The following is a 14,036-nucleotide window of genomic DNA, read 5'->3' as shown; positions in this document are numbered from 1 at the left end:
ATAGGAACAAACAAACAAAAAAGCCTACCAGACAGGTAGATAACCTTCCATTTGTCAACAGTGGTAGGACTGGCAAACTCAAAACATCTAAAGTTTAAAAAAAAACCCTCTTTGGCACTTGGAACATTTCTGGGATTTCATTTTGAACCCACCACTCTTCAAACTTGGGACAGGAGCCTAACTACCTTGGCACTGCAGCACACTCATAAACGACTGCATTAGGTTCTAAATTTTGATTAAACATTCTGTAATTAATCAATGGCAGACATGAAGCAGTTGGCAAGGTCCAGAGCTGCAAAATGTTTAAGACATAAAACATTACAAAGTAATTAGAATGTGCTCCTTCAAGAGAAGGATTGCCTTCAATAAAGAGGTAAATGATAGCATCATGTTTATTGTGGACGTAGGCAGCCAGTGCAATATGATAAACTGCAGGAGATACACATATCAGTAATCATCCACATTATTAGTGTCATTAATCATAATTCTAAAAATATGACAGCAGCAGCCAACTTTTTGACCAATTTTGCCTCTGCCTGTTGGCCGTTATAACTTCACTAATAGACTGCAGAGCTCCTGTGCGTGGCAGTTTGCATTGGGAATGGAAGGTTAATTATATTTGAGCTGCTGATTCCTTCTCTCTTCGGAGAAGACTGAGCACTTTGACAATCCCAGGAGCTCACTGCTGTTAAACCAGTAAAAGTACTTTATTGAAATTTTCTTTGTTGGTCAGGAATGAGTAGATGTTTCAAATGAGATATAAGCGCCAGGCTGGGATGGCTGCTAATGTGTCTTGCTCCAAAATAATCCTTGGACAGCAAACTGAACTCATACTTCCCTTAGATCTCTTTGCATGGTCTCCTGTGGCTCGGTAAAAAGTTGAAAATTTAATAACCACTGACAATGGTATGTATGGAACAATCTCAGAGGATTGGCATTGCTGAGGAGTTGGGGTTTGAGTGGAGAGAGTTGGTATGATTGTTTAGGATAATCAGCTATCAGTTGACCTGAAAGTTGTACTTTATTTAGTAATGTAAAATTACTAATAGGAAAGCCCTGTTGAAATTCCACATAGTGTTTTGTTATGTATCTCTTCTGGTTCTATATAAATAAATCCAGCATTTTTAGATAACCAAAGCAGGGTGAATAGTGCATGAGGATTGGCTCTGCACTGAAGATAATAGAATAAAAGAACAGAATAAAATCACTGAAAGGCTTGTGAACCTTCCAAGCAAATCTGATCTAATGTGTTGCTTTGCACCAGTGTCTTGACAAATATATATATTTTGGTTTCAGGAAAGACTGAGTTTCACTTTGAGATTTTGCATTCACTCAAACCTGAAATTCAGAGTAGAATTCATGGGTGAGATGTAAAACAGAAGAGACAGTTTGCACAAATTCCTTCAAACCCATTGCATTTTGCCTACTGTGGTAGGGAAATAAAATGAAAAGAAAAAAATGACTGATTATGAGTGTTGGATCATATAATATTTACAAGGATATAATTTGTATATATAATATTTACAAAAAATATAATTTTAAAAATAAATGTCAATTCATGTATTATTTGAACAACAAATACCTACAGGAAATCTGTATTCTTTAAGGGTTAAATTCTCCTGCACAGAGGGCCAGCACAAAACCCTAAGTACCACGTAAAACGTGGTAGGTGGATACGTGGTGTATAGGATCTTGTAGGGCATGCTCCGCATTGGGAGGAATTCCACCTGAAGGCTCAGGTAGAGTCTAGTAGCAGTCTAGGACAAATGGCCTGATTCTAAATAGTGCTGAACACCAACAACTCATGTTGAAAGATTATGCTCCAAATGAGGTTAAATTCTGGCTGTGTAACATTTTTATAATTAGTTAGCTCACTTTGGAAATGTTTAGTGAGATAAATCTTTTTAATGTAAACTTTCTTCACTAGTCCAGATATTAGACAAGAGTGCTGGCTATTTTGTCATAAGACTGCTTCCAGGCAGCTGGTAAGGTGTGAGGTTGAAGTGTTACAATGAATTTATATCATTTCTGAGTAACTCTGGCAAATACTCCAGTGGTTATGCTTTTCATTTGTAATATCTTTTGATCTTTAATGGGCAACAATAGTTATATATTAAGAGTGTGACATGACCTTGATGCTTCTGAGCACGCACAGCTGTTGTGAAAGGATAATTCTGTTCATTCGGTAAGGATCGTCTCACTCACACCTCAACAGGTATGTCCTGAATTATTGGGCCTTTCAAGAATCCCCAACCTGTCAGATTTTACTAAAACATGGTATGGGAAGAAAACATGGCAGTCAGATATCAATTCCATATTTAACCTGAGCATCCACTCACATAGTCAGCCATTCTGCCTTCCCAAATACCATCTCAACATTAACATTTTTTATGCATTCCACAGTGATGACAAATTGTTTTTTGACTCTAGCTCTGGATTAAGTATGCAAAAGGCATGTTTGCCTCTGCCAACAAACCAATAATTCTCACTAACATCTTCAGAGTTACAACATTTATAAAGTTGCAAAGTGGAGTAAACAAACCATCTGTTTGGCTTTACCATATATGTCATGCTCTCTTATTAGCATATTACGATTCATTTAGTAAACAAAATTGGTGATTTTGTTCATGTCAAAGTTATGGGGAGCTTGAAGATGATTAACATTCCTGGGACAGGCACATTAATACATTGCTTCCTCTGCGAAGTTAAATGGCTTCTCAGGAGAATCACCCCTTGTTGACAAGATGAGACTGTCAATTTTGTTTGCCTGCCACATTAGGGGCCGTAAGGGGATGGCAAGCTCTGAGAAAGAGGAGCAGTTTAGGCAGCATAATTCACTGCGAATTCAGAAAAGAAGTCTAATTCTGATAAATGGTCGACCCCAATACATCCTACCTGTTATTACAACAGACGTGCCGTATCTGTGCAGTAAATTAGTTAAACCCCTAAAGAGCTTGGTGGGAGCTTATCTTCAAGTGAATAATTTGAGTGTAGCGGGAGCCGTCTTCGTGACCAGTGTGAATGATTTGTTTCATATTGAAAGGGATTGAAATGACTGGGTTCCGCATCTTTAATTTGCGAGAACTTGCTTGTCCTTCATTTCCTACATTTAATAAGCACTTCTTTACTTTTTTTTTTTTTTTACTAGGTGCTGAACTGTATTTTACCTTTTGGATTTTCTTCCTGTGAAAGGTTAATATTTTCAGATTCTACACAATTTAAAGCCTCAAGAATCAATGTTATTGCCCAGGCTGCTCATATTAAAATCACCATAGTTTCAAACCAAACCAAACCAAACCCAAGGCACATTAAGCACAATCAGATAAGAAGAAAACAGAATCTGCTTAAAACTGAAAATATCTATGTGAAATCCTGGCCCCACTGAAGTCCATGGGAGTTTTACCTTTGACTTCAATGGATCCATGATTTTAGTGTCTTTCTGATCTATGTTATGTTGGCTTGGATGGATGGAGGGATTTTTTTTATTTTGTGTGTGTGTGTGTGTAAGACAGCCAGATGGTATTGAAGAGCAACTTAGACAGTAGGAAAATTAGAACTGCAAATGGAAAAATCATTTCTTAACCAGATTCCAGGTGCTAACTAAATTCTAGGAACTATTTTCTCATTCATTTTTAAAGTAAATAGGGGGAAATGGCTACTACTTCCTTCTTAAAGAAACATCAGAGCTAAGGCAAAGACTTTCTCTCATAACTATGCACACTGCTATGCTTAGCCAAGTTTTTACTTCTCATGCTTTGATTTTAGCTGTATGAAACCCGGCATTTTCAGTGTGCAGAGATTTTGAGAAAGAAAAAATTGGCTTAGCATATGTTCGCATATTCTGGGCTTTGTTTTGAGTTTCAGGCTCAAATAAACATGGAAACTGAAAGTGAAATTTAGGCAAAAAACTACAAGTCGTCGCCTTGTTTGGGATCAAAATCACGTGAAATTGCCAACTTTTAAACAAAACCATAAATCTTCATTTATAACCTCTGGGGCAAAGAGGATCCATATGGAACTTGGCCTTATTTGTTCACACCAACAAAGAGAGAGAGGAATTATTTATGGTGGACTAAGGGGCTATAACTAGGACAAATGGGATGGTACAAAAGTAAAATTTAAGCTGAATAACAGAAAAAAAATTCTAATGAGCTGTAGGCAGCTATCAGGGTTGTGAGTTCAATCCTTGAGGGGGCTATTTAGGGATCTGGGCCAAAAATTGGGGATAGGTCCTGCTTTGAGCAGGGGTTTGAACTAGAATGACCTCCTGAGGTCCCTTCCAACCCTGATATTCTATGAAAAAAGTTTCCCTAGAGCAGCGGTTTTCAATCTTTTTGAGCTGAGTGCCCCATTTGAGTTTAAAAATTTGGTTGTCTTTCCCCGCCCAACCCAGACAAAAAGAGGTTAGTCAGGGGTGAACGTGGTGCTCCCTCCCCAAACCCCACTGCATGGGTCTGAAGCCCAAGCCACATGGCATCGCCTCTCACCCCTCCAAATATTCCTAAGGGGGTGCACCCCATAGTTTGAAAACCTCTGCCCTAGAGGAACAGTGGAAATCTCAGTGGTTGGCTGACAAGGCACTGGAACATGTCCTCATGGGAGATGGATTGAATAGCACTGGCAAAAAAAAAAAATGGTCTTGATGACCAGGTAGATTATCTCTAGCTTCTAGGAAGTGTTTGCAAATCGTAGCAAACATTCTGACAAATCTGTGCTGAGTTTTGATGGTGTAATGAAACCCCATGTTGGCTGAATGTTGTATGGTTTCAGGTTTCATAATAAAATATTAGCCGCTTTCTAGTTATAAGTGATTGATTAGTACTATTGCCTGGAAACAAGAGGGATTTTTGTTATGTTGTGTTTTAATGTAATAACCCTACAAATATTTTTTTATCACGTTACTTAATGTCGGGATCACTTACAGTAATTTAAAGCAAAGCTGTCCAAAGAGTCAAGACCCACTGCTGCAAGCTACTGAGCATCGTCTGCTTCCATTGAAGAAGTCAGGTGGTGGCTTTGCACAATACCTAGTTTTTGGATAAAAGAAGCATTCACTTTCCAATCTGCACAATACAATTTCCGCAACATTCAAATGTCCATGAAGGGTGAACTTCGTCCCATGTAGACGGGCAGCCCTGGATTGGACCTAAGTGGTATATAGGCTTTGTATCAAGCCTCCACACAAAGGTGAATTTCTCCCTGTATTATTAATTCCCTTCCACTTCAAAAAAACCATAAAAAACATTCATACTAAATAAAAATAAACTAAAATAAAGCAGTCATTACATTTTTCTTTCCAACGAATAGATAGTAGACAGAATCAGACTCATTGGCAAGTGTTGAAAGGAACTGCTGAAGAGTACCAGACTGGATTTATGAGCTGTATAAATGGCATGTGCATTTAATTGACCATATTTCTTAGACTTATAATCCCCTTTCTTTTGTTGATGCATAGTGTATCTCTTGCAAGTGAACCAGTAGGTGGGGTGGAACTACAGTGAATTTTATTTATGGAAGAATATTTTACTGAATTTCAGAATGAAAGGAAAAAATTACCACAAGTGGCATCACAGTCATATAAGATAACTGTCCATAGTCAATACAGCTGAGGGTTTCACAGAACTTCCAGTCTGACAGGGAAAAGGTGACTTGGGAAGTTTGATAACATCCCTGCATGTCCGCAGCCACAGATTTCATCTTTATCATCATCATCATCTTTTTAGCAGTACTGATTCATTCTTAAGATTGTTGAGTTTAGACTGCAGAATTTCCCTCTGGTGAGAATTTGTCCACACTCTTCTGTCCACCATATGACTAATTCATGAATAGCTATATGGAAGAAGAATATTAATTACCCAAAAAAACTAGAGCCATTATGGGCTTCATAAAACGATTAGAACTTTGGTAAAACACTTTTGCTATTGTAAATAGCATTGTACAACATGGGGGGGGGGGCAATCCGTTTTTACAAGGAAAATTATTCAAAACGGAAATGTCTATTAGCTAAGCAGATACATGTACACTTTTTAGTATAGGACTGTTTTTTAAAATCTCAGGTCCACAACCCCTCATTCTTCCTCCTTGCCTGAGATTGGGTAGACCTAGTTTCTGTGATTGGTTGGTATCTGTCCTTTGGTGATGCTCTTTGACCTTGTATTTCTCTCTTTGGGTCTTTAGCTTTCTAATTCCTTTTATTTAATATTTATGTTATAGCAACACCCAAAGGTCCTGATCAGGATCAGGGCCCCGTTTTGGTAGGTGATGTGCAAATGTAGGGGAAAACATTGTCCCTGCCCTGAAAAGATAACTAAGAAGTCAAGGAGCAGACAAATGATGAAAGGAGAGAGAGACAAATTTGCTATGATTTTTCTACACACATACACACACACACACACTTGCCATTTGTATTTATTTTAGTTATGTAATTTCATAAATAAATACTAACTATTCCAAACTGCCTTGCAGCCTAGCCAGTGGACATGGTTTACTTTCTTGCAGACATTGTGTCATGAGAAGTTATATGAAGGAGGAGTGGGTAGTAACCATACCGATCAGTTCACGGAAAGCATTTCATGCTTAAAGGATGATGTGGAAGAAAGCACAGGTATTCAGGGAGGATCAGTCAAACAGGTGGCACTCAAAGGCTTGCATGTTGCAGAAGCAGAGGATAACATGTTAAGAGTCGAGCATAGATAAGCAGAGGGGGCAGAGTTGTGAAGGATCTTGAAGGTCAGGATAAGAAGCCTGAACTTGATGTGGTGCAAAGGGTGGACCCACTGGAGAGATCTAGCAGGGGTAGTGATGTGATTCGAGTTGCAGGTAAGGAAGATAAAAATAGCAGCAGCTTCTTTGTGAGGGGTGACACGGGTGACGGGGAGTCCAAAGAGGAAGAAGTTGCACTATGGAAGACCGGAGGTGATGATGACAACAATTTTAGGACTCTGCTTATTCCTTCCTCTCTCTTTCTGTTTATGCTCTGTGCTTTTGGAACACTGCCTTTGCTCATACACTCCATTCTGAATTTGTAAAATGCCTTTCACCATGGCTTTCAACACAATCAGTTTTGCTTCCAAGCCCCACTCTCTTTTACCTATTAATACTAGTGCCTTCCTGCTTCGGGGCCTTCTCCCTTTTTATGCTGCTAGTTTCTTCCAGGCCTCTTTTCCCATAGGCTCTCCTCTCTGCTTTCATATCTTCCTTCTGTCTCAGGTCCTGTATCCTCAGCCATCCTCACCCATACATGCATGCTGGAACACACACACAGACATCTGGGTCACCAGACTTTCTTTGCCATTGAAGCTCTGGAAACACTAAGGCATTCGTTCAGGAAAGCATCTCTATTCAGGACGCTACTCAAACACCTTCTTAAGTTCTGTCCTGAGTTGGGATCTTGCAGCACGCTGCCATGTTCTTAATGCACTGGACAGGAAAAGAAAGGAATGTAGAAGCATTCTCCAGTGTAATGTGAACTCATTTTATCCCCTTTCCTATGCCACCAATCATTCACCCCTGACAATCTGAGTGGCTGGCAACTTCAACACAGAATATTCCAAATTCTAGGAGCTTTAACCTCTATGGCTTTGGTTTCAGCACAAAATTTCAAACCCACAATGTCCAAATGAATGCATGTTTTCCCCTCATTGTGCTCCTCTGATCCCTAGTGGAATGTTTTTGCATATGATATTTAGGAGCATTATTAAACACAAATGAAATAGATTAAGAAATTAATGTAAAATAATCAATTCTTTTGAACTGTGGTTGCATAATGGAAATCGACTGCTATGAATGAACTTATGTTCCGAAGTTATGAACAGCAGAGCTAATGCACTGCCATGAGTTCATCTTTATTATTGCATTACACCTGAATCTATTGATAAAGTAGTTTTTTTTTTTAAGCTAGGGATGGCACTTAATTGAATAAAAGTCAATGTAATTATATTAGGAAAAGCCAACAGTACTGCTGACAGCGGAAAAGGGACACTGCTGAACAGAGTGCCAGAACATGTCCACACATTTCTGCACATCGTTTAGCTGACAGATATTAAAGGCTGGTACATAGATTAATTAGATTACTGATTGCCACTGCTATAAGTGAGAATTGAATCAGGGAGGCATCCTGCCCTATCATAGCATCAGTGGGATTGTGTCTTTTCACAGATCATCCTCAGGAAAGCATATGTCCATTTGGGGTCTCAGAGCATCCTTTTTAACCATGTTAATTTATTGTTATCTCTTCATTCAATGAATTTTGACGTTATTTTCACTACACATCTGGCTGCTGTTTTCCCAGCAGCGAATCAAGGAAACAGTAAGTGCAGATGTGTGAGAAACAACAGACAGCTACAGTTAACCCAGCCAGTTTTACATGGCAGCAAATTCCCATATTCTTTTTAGTGTGAAATCAAGGGTTGGGGAAAGAAGTAGGAGAAATGGTAAGAAATAAATCCAGAAGAGCATTTCAGGAGTTTGCAGTTAGCTGTTATTTTGATAAGGACAACTGTGCTTTTACACTCATGCAATAACTCTGGTGATACCCTAGCTGCTTGTCAGCTTATATAGGCTTTCACACTAAGCATTTCCTATGCCATGCTTAGCAACTTCCACTTGGAGTCATCTGCCATCTGACACTGGAAAGGCAAGGAACAACTGCGTTGAAGCAGGAACTATAGGGACAACTTTTGTTTATCATTTATGTATGTGTACACTGCTTGCATCTGTTTAGAGCTCATTTGTGGATGATGATGTGAATTTGCTTTGTCCAATTTGATTTATGAATTTGGATTGTGTGGCTGATCCAATATCCACCAAGACAGCAGTGTAAGTGAGATGATGGCTGACAGAAAATGATCTCACAGTCAAGACATTTTTTAACCTGTATTTTATCGTTTTAAGATTTTGTTTATTTTTTAAACCAGATATGTCTAGATTGGAATGTGAATTTGTTCTCTCTCTCTTTCTCTCTCTCTTTTTCTCTCTCTCTTTCTCTTTTGTGATCTCGATTTAGCAAAAGATTAGAAAGCTGATCTTATCACAAGGTAAGCTCAGCCTTCATAAGTGCAGTGTGGGGATGTATATAATACACTTCTGTGCCTACGAAAAGCAACCGTACTATATTTGCTTGTGTGAAAAGTGTGTTTCCCACGTGGGAATAGAACAATAAATGCTTTCCACTTTTCTTTACCCTTGAACATACCTCTCAATCCTCTCTCATTATGAGAGCTCCATTTTGGACCCAAATTTACCTACATCCTGTGCAGATCTGGTTGGAATAAAATGAAGTGCAGTATCAGTTTGACATCCGATCCATCCTCAGTCGGAGAACAGTAACCTGCACTTGCAGGAAAATGCGGTTGACCATTTCTATCTCTAACTGTTCACATTTATTACTGTAAATTATGTACAACAGACATGATGAATCAAGAAACAGTTGATAGAAAGTTAAATAAATTAACCCCACATCATTTTAATGTTTCTGCATTAGTATTTGTCTTATGACCCATACTGAGTCACTGTATCATATTTGGGACTTCAGCTTATTGAGAGATATGCTCTTGTGGGATTTCTAAAAATGAAGTTTCCAGTTAGGAAATACTGCCCATATCTCACTTTTAATTTTTTCTTTTGATGTTATTCTAGGACCCGAAAGTACAGAGAACATTGGGTCATTATGTACCCTCTTGTCCAATTTTGTATCCAGTACTTTTTATCTTTTTGTTTGTTATGCTATTCCATTGATAAATCCTCTCTCCCCACATACAGACTCTGATCTTCAATTTACAATGCGCAGGCAGACCTGGTGAGCCCGCATGTTGTAAATTGTAGGTTCGTGTCCTTAGTTTGCAAACTGAAAATGTTAAGCAGTGGAATTTCACTAATTCTTATGTCACACATTTGAAATTCCAATCATTCTCCCCTCAAAATATCGGTCTCATCCTACTTCTCAGCAATGGTTCAAAATCAGAGTAATCTAATGTGAGGTCTTATAATTACTAAAACTTTATTTTGTATTATCGTAATTAAAGTGAAATATTTACCAGACATACTTTCTGTGATGAAGTGTTTTGATATTTTTATCATGTTTGTTGGTTTACTCACTAATTTTAAAAATTTTCCAGTCATTAGTGCAAATCAGTGAAGTTCTACTGTGCTTAAAATCTATAGAATATCTAAAAGGCTTATATCAAAAATGGAGAGTAAAATTCAGTGTTTAAAATAGGAGACTATATTTCACAATTACTGAGATGAAACGTTATGTTTCATTGCATATAAAGATCCTTAATTCTTGAAGATAAGACCCCAATCCAGCAAAGCACTTGAGAACATGCTTAACTTTACGCTCTTGGGGCCTGATCGAAAGCCCACTGAAGTGAGTGGGAGCTTTCCCAGAGACTCTTGAATAGTCCCACTGACATCATGCTTAAAGCTAAGCATGTGCTTAAGTGTTTTAATGGATTGAGGCCAAAGTCCTGTGCATTCAGCCATAATTTTTACTGAAAATTCTATTGCTTGAGTCATTTCAAATTACACTGGACCAAGCACTAGGAAATATATTTTGGAGGACAATAACGCTGCTTTGACAGGAGGATGGACCAGATGACTTTGGGTGAGATTTTTAAGAACATCTAGTGGCTTTTCTTGACAGTGCAGCAGTGCACACTAGAGGGCTGTAAATTGTAGAGGCTCTAAAATGTGTGTTCTAACTTCCCTACATGTAGACCCTGCTGAGGCACTCTAAAAGGTACCTAGTGCGCATTATATAGACCTGTTTGAAACAGTACTACATAAATGTACACTAGGAACCTGTTTGTTTGTCAGCGGGGTCTACACAGGGTACTTAGAGCACAACACTTTAGAGAGCTCTTAAATTTACATCCCTCTGATGCACATTGCCACACTGTGTAGACAAGCCCAAATTGACTTTCACTGGGACTTCTGCTCCTAATCCCCATAAGTGTTTTCCATCTCGTCTGGGTCTGATTCTGATCACCCTTATACTCCTTTGATTTGTGATTTTCACCAGTTTTAGTGAGATCACAATCAGGACCTGGGACTACATACTACCCAATTGTCTTACTCTTGTGCTTCTCCTGTACTGTGGGTTTTGGTTTTTCAGGGTTTATGGGTTTTTTTCTTCCTTGAATTACTGTTTCTGAAAACCCCATTTCAAGAATCAAAAACCGTATGTCACGTTGTTTATTAGGCTGAAGTATGCTTTCAACCGGAAACATAAAGGCTGCAGCCACTGCTGAGGCTAATGATGATGGGTGGTAGCGGGAAAATAAAGTAGGGTGGGTTGTGTTTTTGTTTTTGTTGGAAGGGGTTTTTGTTTACTTTGTTCTGTATTTTTCATTTTGTTACAAATTTCTCTTCTCCATTATATGAATGAGTGGATTTTCAAGAAACCAGGGGCAGCAGTAGCTTTCCATTATAAGTTATTGATAAATCAGAAATGTATGTTTCATGCTTGGCAACTATACATTTAATGAAAAATACTGTACATTTTTTTCTCTTTGTTCCCTTCCTTCTTCTTTTTGCAGGCACAGTGCTAACATAAACCTGCACCGTAAACTGTTGACCAAAGAACTGGATGACATGGGACTGGACACCTCTCAACCTTCTCTTAGTAAGGACCTCCGTGATGAATTTTTGGTGAAGATCTATGGCACCCAGCATCAAATGGGGCTTGACATAAGGGAAGACACCTCCTCACCAGCTGGTACTGAGGATTCCCACATGAATGGGTATGGAAGGGGCATGTCTGAAGACTACATGGTCCTAGACCTGAGCACCACCTCCAGCATCCAGTCCAGCAGCAGTATCCATTCCTCAAGAGAATCTGATGCAGGCAGTGATGAGGGGATTCTCCTGGATGACGTTGATGGGGCAAGTGACAGTGGGGAATCTGCACACAAAATGGACACCCCTGCCATAGGTGTAGGTATGGGTTCCGACCTTCCAGGATCCCTCATGTTCAACAATGTTTCAATGAGCAACGGTGGGATAATGTGTAACATTTGCCACAAAATGTACAGCAACAAGGGGACCCTCAGGGTGCACTATAAAACGGTGCACTTGCGAGAAATGCACAAGTGCAAAGTCCCTGGGTGCAACATGATGTTTTCCTCTGTCCGCAGCCGAAATCGGCACAGTCAGAACCCTAACCTGCATAAAAACATTCCCTTCACTTCAGTAGATTAGTTTAAGGATGGACACGCAAATGCCAGCTCTCACGGAGGGCCTACCATGTTTGAACTGCCATATACAGTATATATATGTGTGTATGTATATATATGTATGTGTATATATATGTGTGTATGTATATATATGTGTATATATACACACACACACACACACACACACACATATATATATATATATATATATATATATATATATGTAATCTTTTTCTTTTTTAACAAAAGGAAAACACCAGGTGCTTTTGTTTGTTTGTTTTCATTTTCCTTCGTTGGGTTTGGGGTGGGGGTGGGGTGGGGGTGGGGGCAGGGGAAGGTTAAGAAGGGATGGAATCTTTAACTGGGGGTGAAATACCCTCAATAAAAACCACAGAAACTTGCAATTAGCCCCAGTTTTGTTAGGATATTCTTGGTCATCTCCAAAGAGACAAATTGTTCTACCCATGATTATTGTCTGCAAAAAAACAAAAAACAAAGAAGCAAAAAGAGGGTGGGGGGAAGAATTTCTTGGTTATCATTGTGTACTTTAAGCCGTTGGGAGAAACTTCTACTAAGCATGGCTGTTACACTTGTATATATATTGAGCCTTGAGAGGCCTATGATGTAAAACAATTGTATTGATGGTGGTTTAACTCTCTCTCTTTTTTAATTTTTACAGTTACATCCAGCTGTTAGATATGCAGAAAAAAAATAGTTTACTGGCTAGCTCTATTCAATTTATGTTAGCTTTAATGCACATTTTTAAAAGAAACACGGTCTTGTTTTAACTACCTGCTATATATAAGTAATACAGAGGGGCTGGCATGCTTTACAGTACCTGATCTGATACAGCTTTTTTGTCTTGTACTATTACATAAATCCAGTCATGCACTTTTTTCATACACTACAAGGGGATGTGTAATAATATCCATGCTTTTTTTTCCCTTAAACTATTGCCATATTTTCAGTAAGTGTCTTTAAAAAAAACACACTTAGATAAAAGTGGTCTGGTCAGTATGGGGCATGAATGCCAAACAAAAAGTATTAGTATTTAGTGTTAATACAAAAGTGCCAACTTTGCACAAGTTTTCAGAAAAGAAAATATAACTAGTTACTCACTATAAACCAGAGGCTGAGTTTTTGGCTAATAGAAAAATGCTAGGGGAAGAAAAACATAAAGAACACTTGGTGCTTTTTTCAAATGTCAAATATTATTAGAATCAACAGTGCATCTTTATTTCTTATATGTTACATTACATAAAAGGAAAACAGAATTATGTGGTGTGAATCAGTGGAGGCATTTCCTCTGTTGAGCAAGGATAATATTGCAGGATATAGATGCCGAAATTACTTACTGCCGAACAAAGCTAGATACAGTGAATCCATTCTGGTGCTCCTTAGTCCCGGGCTTTTGTGTTCTTTAAAAAAAAAAAAAAGAAAGAAAGAAAAAGAAAGAAAGTCTTAACTCTGTTGTTCTGTAAAGTTGTCTGATTTGCATTGGAAAGTGCTGTAGTATGATTAAGGCATGTTTTATAAAAGCAAACAAAAGACATTAATGGCAGAAGCACTTAGAAGCACTGAAAACACATGCTGGACTTTTTATTGGTTACCTTCCCTTTGGATAAATTAGAGGCAAAACCAAAGCTATAGTTGTGTTAATGTTTTGTGTTTTACGCATATGGTTCATCAGAGAAGAATGAAAGTAAGTCCAGGAGAGAGAGAGAGGGAAGAAGCAGTTGAGAGAGACAGAGGGAAAGGCTGCCCTCCGAATCTTTTTTTGTTTCCGGTGTTTACACATGGTGCTTGAGCTGGTAAACCGCACTGGCAGCCTAAGCTACCACAACATACTGACTGAATGATGAT

The 14,036-nt window shown here is 38.6% G+C and overlaps 1 protein-coding gene across 5 annotated transcripts in view; it reads left to right on the top strand.

The window, feature by feature from the left end:
• BNC2 (basonuclin zinc finger protein 2) overlaps positions 1-12,260 on the top strand; it is a 393,095-nt gene extending 380,835 nt beyond the window's left edge. For all 5 annotated transcript variants that reach the window (XM_073346265.1, XM_073346264.1, XM_073346267.1 and 2 more), the window contains one exon: positions 11,538-12,260. In XM_073346265.1, coding sequence (XP_073202366.1) covers positions 11,538-12,198 — 661 coding nt within the window. In that variant the 3' untranslated portion in view covers positions 12,199-12,260. The remainder of the gene's footprint in view (positions 1-11,537) is intronic.
• Positions 12,261-14,036: the final 1,776 nt, after the last annotated feature.

Source organism: Lepidochelys kempii, chromosome 5, assembly GCF_965140265.1.
Source record: "Lepidochelys kempii isolate rLepKem1 chromosome 5, rLepKem1.hap2, whole genome shotgun sequence".
Taxonomy (NCBI): Eukaryota; Metazoa; Chordata; order Testudines; family Cheloniidae; genus Lepidochelys; species Lepidochelys kempii.
The sequence above is the reverse complement of the archived record's forward strand: the minus strand, read 5'-3'. Positions and strand labels throughout refer to the sequence as shown.